The sequence below is a fragment of the Elgaria multicarinata genome, chromosome 2, assembly GCF_023053635.1.
Source record: "Elgaria multicarinata webbii isolate HBS135686 ecotype San Diego chromosome 2, rElgMul1.1.pri, whole genome shotgun sequence".
Classification (NCBI taxonomy): domain Eukaryota; kingdom Metazoa; phylum Chordata; class Lepidosauria; order Squamata; family Anguidae; genus Elgaria; species Elgaria multicarinata.
The window spans coordinates 112,267,596-112,282,301 of NC_086172.1; the positions used below are offsets into that span (position 1 = coordinate 112,267,596).

General features: G+C 40.4%; 1 protein-coding gene across 1 annotated transcript in view; it reads right to left on the minus strand.

Annotated features, from left to right (window-relative positions):
* The window catches only part of ABTB2 (ankyrin repeat and BTB domain containing 2), a 173,928-nt gene that overhangs the window by 2,856 nt on the left and 156,366 nt on the right, over positions 1 to 14,706 (minus strand). Inside the window, exons 9-16 of the mRNA XM_063117416.1 lie at positions 14,538 to 14,673; positions 13,409 to 13,635; positions 8,815 to 8,993; positions 7,891 to 7,996; positions 7,671 to 7,773; positions 4,941 to 5,031; positions 3,384 to 3,452; positions 898 to 1,011 (exon numbers count right to left, since the gene is read on the minus strand). Coding sequence (XP_062973486.1) covers positions 898 to 1,011; positions 3,384 to 3,452; positions 4,941 to 5,031; positions 7,671 to 7,773; positions 7,891 to 7,996; positions 8,815 to 8,993; positions 13,409 to 13,635; positions 14,538 to 14,673 — 1,025 coding nt within the window. The remainder of the gene's footprint in view (positions 1 to 897; positions 1,012 to 3,383; positions 3,453 to 4,940; positions 5,032 to 7,670; positions 7,774 to 7,890; positions 7,997 to 8,814; positions 8,994 to 13,408; positions 13,636 to 14,537; positions 14,674 to 14,706) is intronic.

The following is a 14,706-nucleotide window of genomic DNA, read 5'->3' on the forward strand; positions in this document are numbered from 1 at the left end:
GTTTGCAGCTGTGTCCTACCATGTATGAAGGCTGCTTCTAATGTTACTTTTATTACCATAAATGGTGCATGAAAATAACTTCAAATGATCGTAGTTAGATGCATGTTTACGCCAGTGCCAAGAAAGATATGTGGTGAAGACAGACACAGTATGTTTCCCCATCACTGCCAAAACAGCTGTTTTGCCAATGGGAAAAAAATGCATCAGATCATCCTCAAGTTATATTAATATGCATTTCAGGATGCTGGTTGATGAAAAGTAATGTCTGAAGTGATCTAAAATAATGAATATAGCTCCATGTTGCAGAAAACAGTCGAGTTTATAAAATATATGAATGGCATGTAGGACGTAGACAGAGAAAATGTTTTCTTCCTCTCTTGTAACAACAGAACTCCAATGACATTACTTGGCAATACGTTGAAGACTGACAAAAGGAAGTACTTCATCACACAATGAGTATTCATGCATCACACAATGTTACTGGAGGTAACATATCACCATCAGGACTAGCAGCCATTGATAGCCTCCTCCAGAAATTTGTCCAATTCCCTTTTAAAGCCATCCATATTGGATGGTGAATTACACAGCTGAACTATGAGCTGTTTGAAGAAGTCCTTCCTTTGATCTTTCCTGAATCTCCCACCAATCAACTTCATGAGATGACCCAGGGTTCTACTATTATGAGAGGGAGAAAAATGTCTCCCTATCCACATTCTCCACACCATGCATAATTCTGTGCATCTCTATCAAGTCTCACCCTTTTCTAAGCTAAACAGTCCCAGATGTTGTAACCTTTTCTCCAAGGGGAGTTGCTCCACCCACTTGATCTACAACTCTTGCTCTGATCCAAACTCTTCAAATCTTAGGCACATGGATTGAAGATGACTTGGCCTTTACCTTGGCATATTTATAGATGTTAACGCAGCTTTCAGTGCTGATGGTCTGAGCGCATAATATTTCACAGTGTCGCTGGAGGCCATCCAATTGGAATAGGCATGCAGCTGATAGCAACTAGTGGGAATGAGAGAGAAGCTATTATTATTTTTATAATTTCTTTATGGTATTTCTATATTGTCCTGTAATTGAAGTTCTCGATGGTGTACATAAAAAGTCGTTAAAATACAATAAAAGCAATTTAAAAATGCAGCTTCAATGAAAAATGCATTGGACAACAAATTAAACACAGACAGGTCTATTTTTTTTAATACATTAAAAGCTCCTAAATTCTTCCTAAAAGTTTGGGAGAATTAAAGGATTTGCCTAGCACCCAAAAGAATACAAAATAGGCAAGCTTCTCTGAGGAGGTCATTCCACAACTAGGTTTCTATCACAGAGAAGCCCCTCTTTCTCTGAAGGGCTGTATTATGTGTTATCTGAATGTCTGGAATGACCCTACGCTTTCCCCAGTTGTAGGCAAGTGTCACACAGCACCACCTCTGTCCTTGAGTCCTCTTCCCCTCCATCTACCTGCCTGATAACTCGGCTATCTCATCACATTTTCAAACTCAATGTGTCCAAATCTGAACCATTTATCTTTTCTCCTAAAGTTGTTTCTCCTTGATTACTCCCTATCAGTCAGAAACAGTACCTGTTGACCATATACATAGCCTTGGCTTTATCTTTGAAACCGCCTTCTCCTTTTCTTTTCACTTTCAATGATTTCCTCAGTTGCATCACTCCTCCCTGAACAACACTACAATAATCTTCCCATTCCTTTCAATCGTGTCAGCTAAAACTCTGGACATCTATTTATCTGACTAATTCAACCTCCTTCTCTCTGGCCATCCCCTATTACACTTCAGCATTTCAGTCTATAATTCCACCGGCCAAATCACTCACCACATAAATCACTCAGACAATGTGATTGATGCACCCTCCCAGCTTCCCTGCTCATAATCTCTGCCCCACAAACTCTACCATCCTCAGCCTCCCCAAAGTGTTTTGCACTTTTTTGTGACTCCACCCATTCTCCCTTGCTGCCCCTCTATGTGCATCTTCCTTCCCAAACATGCATGTGGTGCAACTCTCCTTGTACTTCAAATCCTTCCTTAAAATCCCACCTTTCCCACAGTTCCTTTGGCTTAACCCCTTGGTCCTCATCTCCAGCTTTAACAATTCATGGCTGCTTGGGGAATGCTGGGAGCTGCAGGACTTTTTTTTTTTGGTCTGAACATGCATAGGATTGTGCCCTTAACTACTTCAACTGCATTTACCCAAAGGACAAGATGGTGTGCCCCCCTGCCCCCCATTCCAACTACAGAAGCTGACTAGACAGGCAGTGCCCCGCTGTGGCACCCCGGCTGTGGATCGAGCTCCCCAGAGAGGTCCGCCTGGTGCCTACACTGTATTCTTTTCGTCGCCAGCTGAAGACCTTTTTATTTTCTCAGTATTTTAACACCTAAATTTAAACTTTGCTGTTTTAATTCTGTATTTTAATCCTATATCAATTTCTGCTGTGTGGTTTTATCCTGGTTGTGCTTTTTATATTGTATTTTGTATTTGGGTTTTTAGATTGTTGGATGTTTCATTATGTTCTTAATGGTTTTAATTTTTGTGAACCACCTAGTGAGCTTTGGCTATTGGGCAGTATAAAAATGTAATAATAAATAAATAAATAAATAAATACAATTGGCCCAGGTAACAGGACTGGTAACATATTGGAAACAGGACAGCATCCTCTACAGAACTGGACAGTACCAGACTGGCAGACCAACACCTCAGCACCGCCACCCCCACCATCTGCTGCCCGAAATGGCTGCCTCATCCTGCTTAATGGCAGGGCTGGCCCTGCCACCATGGCTTCTTCTCCCCCTCTGATCATCCAAACACAGCCATTAATTCACTCTAGCAATAGAACAGGCAAAGGGTACTGGGTTTTTAGAAGCATCTGGCTAGCCACGGTTTGACACAGCATGTTGGACTTCTAATCTAATCTAGCAAAGGGGTTCTTTTGTTCTTAAGAAAGTTATAACTACCTGGCTGCAGCTTTTAACCTAGCTGGGCTCATTCTGTCAATGAATAAATGGTACTATCTGATTTGAATCTGGGACTGGTTTGTGTCATTGTTTGTATCAGCTAGTATAAGTACTGGACATGTAATCAGTACAAGCTCCATTCATCTCACATTTGCTTCCAAGACTTATCAGCAATGAGGCATAAAGTAAAGGATACATACATTTTAGTCTCAAACAGAAGGTCTATTTTCCTTCTTATCACATAAAGCAGGTACACGGTGTGATATTTTAATTTGAGAATATATTATTCATTCTAACTCTTGGAAATCATTGGTCAAAAAGAATAGGCTAGTTTACCTGCAATGCACCAATAAAGATGCCATCAACATTACCCTAATCAGTGAAACAGGTGGGGGGGAATATACTCACCTCTAAGATATCAACGATAGGAATTTCCATAGACTCCGTTCCTCCATAATATAAATATTGCATCAGCATCTGGAAGAGGAACAGAGCTAAAGCAGTGAGAAATATTGACTCACAGGTTTGCTTTGGGAAACATTTAAACTCTAACGCTGTTATCACACATCAGCTTGATTCCTAATATAAAAGCCTGCCGCTATTTCAACTAGTGGCAAGTACAATATGCCGTATTAACCTTCATTAAAGCAACATTAATCTTTACTAGTAAATAGTGATGGACAGGTCTGGGTAACAAGGTCTGGATGCAAACATAGCAAATATAGCTCAGTTCTGGAGTAAAATCCAATGTGTCTCCATGCTACAAATTGCAATGCAATTGCAGCCTTTCAGTGTAGCTTAAATGTGAAAATATTTGATTGATGACTGAGGAAAGAGAGAGGACTCTGTGTCAGTTCTATAGACTATCACTTTTGGGGCCTCAACACATTTTCTTCCTAATCTGTAAGAACATATCTGGAAAGCAGGAGTTGCTCATTTGTACTGGATTTTGATGGTCTGTGTTTCTGTTCACATGCCAAAGTCAACTCTGCTTAATTTTCATGGAAATTGACATAGTGATCATTTAGATCTGCATATGGTAAAGATAAAACAAAAAATATTCCACTTCAAGTTGTGTTTTTTTAAGAAATTGTCACAAGCTTTCAACTGTTTAAGCAGATTTAAAACAAAGCCTTCATGGTTTCTGACCCTATTCAGTCTTAATTTGCTTAGTCTAGCATAAAAACTATGCCTGGGAACTTTTGGAAGACTTTGCTGACCGTTCATGCAATTTGGTTTTGGCCATGCAAGAGGTCTTGACTATCCTCCGGTCTGTACTTGCATGTCATGGCAAGTGTAATGTGTGAAATGGACGATCATGAAAATAGTCAACAGCAGTTTCTGTGTTCATGGCTGCTTCAGAAAGTGACACTTTTTTCATAATATGAAAATTGTTGCTGAAAATATCAGAAATGTCTGATTCAATATGTGTTGAATCAACACATATTACAGAATGGGTGGAACTGTTTATCTGGACCAATGAATTTTGTGTGGATCAGTGGAGGCTGGTGGCTCTGATGTCAGTGGGGTGATAAATCCGTTCCGGGTTTCAGTCAGGACTCTAAAGGAGCTATCCAAGGTGTTGAACCCATTTTGGGTCCAGTACCTTGGATATCTTCTTTAGAGTTCTGATTGGTTTTGACTGAAACCTGGAATGGATTCATCGCCTCACTGATGTCAGAGCCACCAGCCTCCACTAGCGTGGATCAATTCAATTTTGATAACTGAATTTGAGAACTTCTGTTAGACGTTATTTATTTTGGACCATCTTCTTCGACACAGGCATAAACCATTTGCTTCCTTCAGCCAGAGTCAACTTTTTTTTCTAAAGGTGAGCCCCCCCCCCCAAAAACCCCTGAAACATACTTCAAATTAGATACTTTCAAAAACATAATGTATTTGAACCATGTGCCATTTTGGCTTTTGACAATAGAAAGTTCTCAGTGTTTGTTCTTAAAAACATACCTTGAAGATGTTGTATTTCATATCACTAATTTCCACAGTTTTACTGCCTTGACTATCGTGTTCTGTTTTGTTGGTCATCAATGTTTTAAATCTGTGAAAACAGAAGAATTGCATCGGGACCTTTTAAAACTGTATTTGTTTGGGTTACTTTTTGGTAGGTAAGATTAAAATGGGAACCCCATTTCAGGATTTCTTAGAGCTGATTCCCTGACAAACATTCTGCACCTTTAACAGCTGCATGAGAGGCAAAATGCTTTCTTTACTCCCCGATATTCTGGGCTTTATGAGAGAAGATTAATTGCATTTCAATGAAAGTTTATTCCGTTGGCTACTGCACTTTCCACTTGGGACCTTCTATGATGTTTCAGGGAACTGAAATCAGCAACAAGTAAAACAAAATCCTCCTTTGACTCCAACTGACAATCCTGAAATCCTCCAAACTTATGCCAAAGTTTTATGCACACTTGTTTGGAGCACACAACAAACAAGTGTGCATCACCCCCAAGTGTGTACTGATGTCTCAAATCAGGGTTAGTTAACCCCCAAACCCCTAACATTGTCATATCGCCTCTAAACCTATACCAACGTTTTTTGTTAGCTTTGTTCCACAAACCCTGACTTTTGTGTCATCATCTGACATGCCCAGATTGAAGATCCTGGTGAACACCTAAAAGCAAATAGTAACAAAAATGTGCAGCCAAGAGTGGACACACTTATAGAATCATAGAATAGCAGAGTTGGAAGGGGCCTACAAGGCCACTGAATCCAACCCCCTGCTCAATGCAGGAATCCACCCTAAAGCATCCCCGACAGATGACAAGATGCAAGTTTGTTGTTGGGTTAACCGCTGGGTTGTTTAGCCCCAATCCAGTCAGCCTATTGCAGAAGGATAGTCAGGGGGATACCAGTGTCTTTGAAAGAGGTAATAACCCTGTTCAGATGACACACTAAGCCACAGTGGTTAAGTATTTTGAGCTAAATATTATGTCTTAGCGTGTCGTGTGAACCATTCCTCACCATGGGGGCTACATAACCATGGTTAAATCACACTCATTAACCTTTTGCTGCAAAAGGGTTAGCGGCCTAACCATGACTTAGTGAGTTGTCTGAACAAGCCCAATGGCTAGGTCACTCGGAAGAAAACTTACCTGGACCCAGAAGATACAGGTAATTATAGGCCAGATGCTAATAACGATGCCTCCCTAGGCAAAGTGCTTGAAGAAATAATTGAATGAAACTAATTTTCTAGGTCCATTTCAATCTGACCTTAGCCCTAGTTTTGAAATAGAAGCTTCATTGGTCACCTATGAGATGTTCCTTCCTGAGACACGAGACGAGTGGGATGCAGCTCTGCTGGCTCTTTTTGCACGAATTCAGCCATAATTTGTACAAATTGTTCAGAAATTTGCACAAATTGGGAGGGGGTGTAGCTCAGTGTGATAGAGAACATGCTTGGCATGCAGAAAGTCCCAGGTTCGATCCCTGGCTTCTCCAGGTAGGGCAAGGAAAGAATCCTGCCAGAAACTGTGGAGAGCCTTTGCCAGTCAGTGGCAACAATACTGGACCAATGGTCTGATTTAGTATAACACAGATTCCTATATTCTTATGCACAAAATTCCTGGCCCAACTTGCTGCAGATGGAATGAGCACCATAGTGGAAAGCAAAATGAAGTCCGTGGGGAGGCTAAGCTTAGGAAAGCTTGTCAAATTCCACCCCCTAAATAGATTTTTCCAACATTTATTTCATTTCATAAATATTCCACCTTTTTTCCTCCAAGGAGCCCAAGGTGGCGTACATAATCCTTCTCGTCTCCATGTTATCCTCACAACAACAACCCTGTGAGGTAGATTGCGCTAAGAGTCTGTGACTGGCCCAAAGTCACCCAGTGGGTTTCCATGGCCGAGTGGGGACTAGAACCCAGATCTCCTGACTCCCAGTCCAACACCTTAGCCACTATACCACACTGGCATCCCTATTTCTGGCCAACAGTGACTGCAGGAGGCATTACGCATGTAGAGAACGACATTACACATGTAGAGAAAGTATGCACAAGCAGAGGCATTGTTTGCAGAGCAACATGTGATCAAAACAGCCCTTTTAAAGGGGCACACAAACACTTAGTTATTTTTAGGAAGCAACGGACACACATTTTTTCCACTCATATACTTAGAGCAACCTTGTGCTTGTTTTGAGTGTAACGGAACTCAACACAAAAGGTCAATGGAAGAGACCCTGCCATTGTGATGTACTTTGATTTCAGCCACAGCTAAGAGGAGATGACAATACTGTTCTTATATTGTTCTCTAGGACCTCACTCTGGGTATGACAGTTACACACTTGGGGTGACAGCACAAACTCAGAGTTTGTGGCACAAAATGTTGGCATAGGTTTGGAGGGGATATATATGTTCAAGTATGATTATATCCTTATATTTCCTGTTTTAATAGGACTGTTTTTCAGTCATGCCTTATGGAACTTTGTGAGTGCTTTTTAGGTGGCAAAAGTCACATTGAAGTAGAAAATCCAGGATTATCAAGACCCAGATGCTTGACTGGATCCATATTCAAGGAAATGACTAGCTGGTATTCTTAAAAGAAACACACACACACACACACACAGTACTAAACTGGCAATTATGTCTGGAAGTGAGTGACACATTAATTCATCTTTCTTATTTTTGAATGACTCAGCAAAGGTGCCATATGTCACTTGCTGAGTAAGTGTCTCACCTGTTTGAAGCAGTAACCAGGAGAACTTTATGTGCATAAAACAGTTTTCCTTCCACTAGAAAAGTTACATCAGACATATCTTTGTTATTTAAAAAGTGAGGATCTGTGTGAGAGAAAGGGAAAAAAAAAGGGCAGGAAGAGTTTAAGATATTTCACTCTGGGGAAACAACCATAACTAATAACCCTCAATTCACTGCTGATGGAAGCTTTATTGTCTTACCTAGGCGGGCTGGGAGTGTCTTTCTGATTTCAGGAATGCTGGGGATAGGGCTGCTTCCATAGCAATGAGCAAAGATAGCTGCAAGTTGCTGGTTGATCGAGTCATTCTGTGAATAAGAATGAATTGAGATCATTAGAGATGCAATTACGGCCCAGTCTCAGGCAGGTCAGAGCAATTTATTTCTTTATTTTTTGTGTTCTCTTACAGTTCATAGAGGAATATAAAGGAAAAGAAATTATAATTTAGTTCTCTGCAGAGAGTACAAGGGCTCATATAGAAGGATGATTTTAAAATCCATCCTTTCCAGAATCTTTCTTCTAAGAAAAATAAGTTACATGGATCCCACTGAGTTGGCTAGATGCATTTTCTGATATGTATGGAGATGTAAGCCCCTCCCCCTCTGGGTGTGGTAATTTTTGCAAGTAACTAGTTGTGCACCACTAGAGCTGGATGGTGACTATATTACAAGTCTAACAAGTCCCCTATTTACTGCTGTAGAAATAATGGGACTATTGAGAATTTTTAATTAATTTATTTTTTGCAAATTGCATGTACTAAATTATATGTATACAACTGTGCGGCAGAAACATGGAATAAAATATTTTAGAGAAATAATATTTAAAGGTGTGTGTCTGTGTATGAATGAAACCCTTTCTTTGAGAGCAAACTCACTACAGAAGATCTCAATTTCCATTAGAATGAGGGTGTCTACTAGGAAGGAGACTGCTTTGACAGCTTTTCCTTCTGATCCCCGGTAATGTTGTATTAAACAGGCTCACGTACCCAGAGCCATGGTGAACCCCAGCATCCAGAATTAATTGGGGCCCTCATGCAGATTTACACTGCTTCTGGCTGAACAAACTATATAGATATAGATAGGTATAGATACAGATGTAGAACTGTATATCTGTTAGAATGTATTACTTTGCTGGTTCTGAGGATTTCAAACATAAGCTGCAGTCCGTCATTAACCAGTTCTTCATTGTAGTCTTCTTCCTTAATGGTGACAAATTCCCGCAAGAGATTCTGTACTACGGAGTAGCGAGACTGATAAAAAGTTGTTCGGAGCGACTCAATCCAGACGTGGAGCTTCCATGGGATTCCTGGACCATTCAAACACAAATTGAAAATGTATCTTAATTGTTGAAATAACTAGACAGATGACAGTAAAAAATAAAGCCGGGAAAGATACAAATTTCTGTTCTGAAATGGGGGAAAAGCAAATAACTCATTTCCATATTCTAGTGTCTGGCAGTGACAAGCCAGATCATGCTGGGAAACTTACCTAAAGGGTATGATAGGAATGGTCATCCATGCTTACGCCTAGCATCTGATAAGGACCTGATTCGCACCATCACTGCAGCCCGCTATGGCTTATTTAAGCCATGGTGGGCTGTGATGTGTGCAGGGAGACATATTTGTCCAACTCTGGTGAGGGTGAGTTATTAGCATGGTTAATAAACCACTCAGAATCCAAGGGCTGCTTTAGGGCTGTGGGTGAACTCACCCTGTCTGGGTTCAGACGCATGACAAGTTATGGTCATAGCATGAATATAAGCCATGGTAGTCTGTGTGATCATGCAAACCCACTGAGAGGTGTAATGCCTCTGAATGTGTGTGAAGGAATGGGATTCAGCTTTTAGCAGTAAATATATGCCTCATCTTGATGTGTATGGATCCCACACTGATCCTATGTTTGCAACTCTCATGCATGTAGTCAGGAAGCCTCAACACACTGATATATATAGTTTTATTCTTTGACGTAGCCCATATATTTGGGACTTTTTCAGGAGTTAATATTTCTAAGAAAATGCCTGCAGAAATCTCTGAAAAGTTTGTCTCCAAGATGAATCCTTTCAGCATAAGATTCATGTGGGAGATAAACTTTTCAGAGATTCCTGCAGGCATTTTCATAGAAATATTAATTCCTGAAGAAGTCCCAAATGTATGGTACAGGGCTGAAACATATTGGGGTACTTCAAAGAATAAAACTTTCAACATCCTGAGACTTCATTTCTTCATTCTCTTGGGTTATTTTGTATGTTCTCCAGTTTTTATTTATTTAATTTATTAAAACATTTGTATCCCACCCTATATCACAAGGATCTCAGGGCAGTGTACAGATAAATGCATACAAACACTATAAAACAATAAATATGACCCTTGTTTCTCACGTTGGCAACAAACCCACTAATGGACAGAGGTCACCAACCGTGAAAATAACTATGTAATCCACCCTAATCATGGTGCAAAACGTTGAAGACAGAACTGGGAATGTTACGGGTGCAACACCCAGACTGTGTCTATCATGCCACTGAAGGTAATGGGTACTCAAGATCAAATTAGACATTTGTTTTATTTATTTATTTGCAGGGTTGTTTTTTTAATACCCTTCATAGCGAGAGGAGACTTAATCTTTCCTTCCCTAGCCATATTATTACTGATAGTTCCCTCTCCCCCATAATCAATAAAACCACAGCCACGGAGAAAATGATTAAACCTGTCTTTTCCTCACAATGAAGTTCCCAATAAAATAATGACTCCCCCATCTGTAAAAAAAAAAACAGGGGGGAAGGAAAAGAAAGATGTAGCTGCTAGCTACATCGTTAAAGTAGCATGTTGTTTGACTGGAGCTCAAGGTCAAACAACATGCTACTTTAAACAATTCCTATAGATTGGCTGGAGAAATATTCAAGCCACAATATGCCACGACTGGAGAGCAGGTGCACCACAAAACAGCGCTTGCAGACTTGAGCAAGTGTGTCATGTCACATGCTATTGGCGAGACGAATAACCCATAAAGATCACCAGCTTCTCTATTCACTACGTAGTAATCAACACCTACATAACATCTTTGTACAGCTTGATTATCTTAACAGCGCAAGTGGAAGGTGGATAAATTTCTATTTTTAAAATAGGAAAATGCATAAAAAATGATTAGCAGCTTGCTTAAGGGTATATTACGCTAACACTAAGATAAGACTTCAGATACTTTCGCTCCTTTTAAAATTTCCTTTCAATTATAAGGATCAAATGCAAAGCAAGTCAGGACTTCTGTAGCTGGAAGAGTTGTATAGGAGAGGGAATTTTACCATATTTGATTTGTCATGCAAGGGTGAGAAAAGTTGACACAACAACCCCTTCTACATAACTATTTAAAATATATGATCCTGGTTTTCTCTCCCTTTGATCATCCCCAAACTCTTCATCCTTATGTTGTTTTTAATTGTGTAGTACCCCGCCTCGATCCAGAGGGAGAGGCGGGTAACAAATAAATATATTATTATTATTATTATTATTATTATTATTATTATTATTATCCTAGTGTTTTCAATTTTAGGTGGGAAAGACACTGGATAAGAAGGCAGATATTTTTATAGTACAAGAAAATCCAATATACGAGGTTATATGATGAGATGGTAATTCAGTACTGTAGTCTTTTATACGAACTTTTCAAGGTCTTCAGTGAAGGAATGGAGCTATCTGAAGTTTTAAGAACCAATTTCATAGCACTTAAGAGTGTTCACAGGTGTGTGGCTGAGCAATTCTGAACAGTCAATCTTGATTTCAGGGTGATTGTGCTAATGCTAAAGCTAGATTTCCCATTTATTTACTGCCAGAGATTTAGCCGATCACTGAAGTGCACTTTATTTGTTGCAGGAATAATATATTTCTCATAGCACAGAGAGGTTGTTAGAGCTTCAGTATTAATTCAATACAATATAATCTGTTCTTCAACTTTCCTAGATGACTTTTCTCATACATTGCCCCTGGAATAAATTACTGCTGAAGCTATATGTTTACAACATACACAGTGAGATCTTTTGCATGGCTCAAATTAGGGACAGATGTAAAATGATTTCCAAAGCCCTGGAATCTGCATTTATTTATCTGATGTACTTTTAGGACAAAGTGCAAACAAATGTTAAAAGTTGAGAAATTGGGGGATAACGTTTTCCATTCATTTGCATTTCTCATGTGCTATTCCAGAAGTAAAATATTTTATGGTAAGAAGGATCCTCTGTCTACTTTAGGAACACTAATAAGATGTAAGCAATTTTCTAATAAAAGTTGAGAGTGTATACCACTAGTTTTCAAGAATTGTCCATTATTGATTTCTGGGTAGAGCAACATATGGCAAGTGATCCTTTTCAGTTTCTTTAACTGGATGGATACACACCCATTTTCCTGAAGGCTTAGGCCATATCACACACAAACACCCCAGCAAAATACAGTAAAACCTCATCAAATACTGAGCCACAAAATGTGCAATTAGTGTATAGGATTCACTGCAGCAAGATGGTTGGTGGCTTAGACAAGTTATTTATTGCATTTTTATACCGCCCAATAGCCGAAGCTCCCTGGGAGGTTCTCATCAAAGGAGATGAGACAAATGCATGGAGGAACCGTCTGCCAGTGATGATGAACTATTACAGCTAAATGGGACTGCAGTGGTATCCCGCTGAACAACAGTTGCTGGGGTCAGGGGGAAGAGTATATGAGGTCTATTGCCTTGATGCCCTTCTTGTGAACACTGTGAAGAACAGGTTGCTGGTCTGATCCAGCCAGGCTCTTGCACTGTTCTTAACTACTCAGGAGCAGTCCCACAAACTCCAGCAAGGTCCTGTAGCTGTATCAACAGCAGGTCAAGATGAGCCATATCAAAAGCCACAGAAAGGTAGACTTTTATCCTTTTGGTGTCATTTTTAGTGACAGCAAAGTAACAAACACTTTGGACTGGATGACAGGGACATGTCATCCAGTCCAGTTTTAAAATCTCTTCACTGGCTGCTGATTAGTTTCTGGGCGAAGTATAAAGTGTTCGTTATCACCTTTAAAGCCCTACATGGTTTGGGTCCAGGTTACCTGTGGGATCGCCTTCTCCCGTACAATCCACCCTGCACACTCAGGTCCTCTGGGAAGAACTTCCTTCAGCCAGCCAAAACTAGGCTGACAGGTATTTACCTAGAGGACCTTTTCCTCTGCTGCTCCCAGACTGTGGAATGGCCTGCCAGAGGAGATTTGTCAACTTAACAGTCTTTTAGCATTTAAGAAAGCTATAAAGACTGATCTCCTCCGGCAGGCCTATCCAGTGGAATTTTAGGATGCATTTAGGATGCTTTTAGTATATTTTTAGGAAGTTTTAACAACGTATACCGTGTTTTGATTAATATTTTATGAATTTTATTCTTCTTGTTGTTCCCTGCTTCGATCAGGATGGATAGGCAGGTAAGAAATAAATTGATGATGATAATGACAATTTTAGGTTGCTCTTCCTCTAAGTCACTTCCCTGTCTGAGCAGGTCTTGTCAAAAGGCCCATTACATGCAACTATTTATGAGTGCGACATGCCTAGCAGTGTTCCTGCAAATGCATGTTTTCAGAGCTGGTGATAAATGTATTGTTTTAAAAAAATGCTTATAGACTGAGAAGTGACTTGCGGGAATGCTTTGATGTCTTAAAAGAGGGACCCCTTGTTAGTATTGAAGCAAACCTCTGGGGAAAAAGGCTCCCATACCAAGCGCTCGGAGCTCCATTGTGATGTCAACGTAACCGTGCTCGGCACTGTAATACATGGCCTCTTGCAAAGCCTTCATCCGGGTTTTACACAACTTAATCTGGCCCTCGTTGGAGCTTCCTTGGCTGGAGGTGTCACTTTCCACTCCTTCTGCCAAAATCTCTTCCAGTGAGAGAACGTCTCCCTTTGACTGCTGCGGCTGGGTCAGGAGCTTGCGCAGAACATTTCTGTAAAGGGAAAGCAAGAGGTGCTTGGGCATGAGTTGGATCTACGTATTTCCGAAAAGCGTCAGTTTATTTCAGCTTATTCTGCTAGTCTGTGTTAGCAAATCCCTACTACAACAGACCTATTTAAAAAAATATCGAGGCATCTTTCTGTATTGGCGAGAGAAATATAAAAGAATTTATATTCCGGAAACTTCAACTGGTACAAAACAGGGCAGCACGTTTACTAACAGGGACTGGCTGACGAGACCACATCACGCCAGTCCTTTACCAGCTTCATTGGCTGCCAGTCCAGGTCTGGGCCCGATTCAAAGTGCTGGTATTAACATTTAAAGCGCTAAATGGCTTGGGGCCAGGCTATCTGAAGGAACGCCTCCTCCCATATGTACCTGCCCAGACCCTAAGGTTATCCTCAGGGGTCCTTCTCCACGAGCCCCTGCCAAAGGAAGTGAGGCAGGTGGCTACCAGAAGGGCCTTCTCTGCTGTGGCACCCCGGCTGTGGAATGAGCTCCCTAAGGAGGTTCGCTTGGCACCTACATTATATGCTTTTAGATGCCAGGTGAAGACCTTTTTATTCTCCCAGCATTTTAACAGTCTATAAATAAATTTTAACTTGGTGTTTTAAATTTGTAATTTTGCATTGCTGCTGTTTTTATCTGGTTGAGCTTTTATATTGTATTTTATATTATGGTTTTATACTGTTGTTTTATACTTTGAATGGTTTTAATTTTTGTGAACCGCCCAGAGAGCTCCGGCTATTGGGTGGTATAGAAATGTAATAAATAAATAAATAAATGAATGAATGAATTTATATCTTTTGTGCCATTCTGCACTGTCTCTCCCATTCACACACTGAGCACAGCAAAGCTGTTTCTCTGTATGAGCAGCTTCCATATGCCGTTTACCTATGTCCATGTGCAGCAGCGTGGCTAAAGCAATTCATGTCTTCATGAAGTGATGAGGACATCCCATTCGCTTCCAGCATACTCAGAATGGGATCTGCTCCCCTGCTCAGCAGCAAGCTGACCAGCTCATAGTTGCCTAGAAAGAAAAATGTTACCTTTACTGGTATTT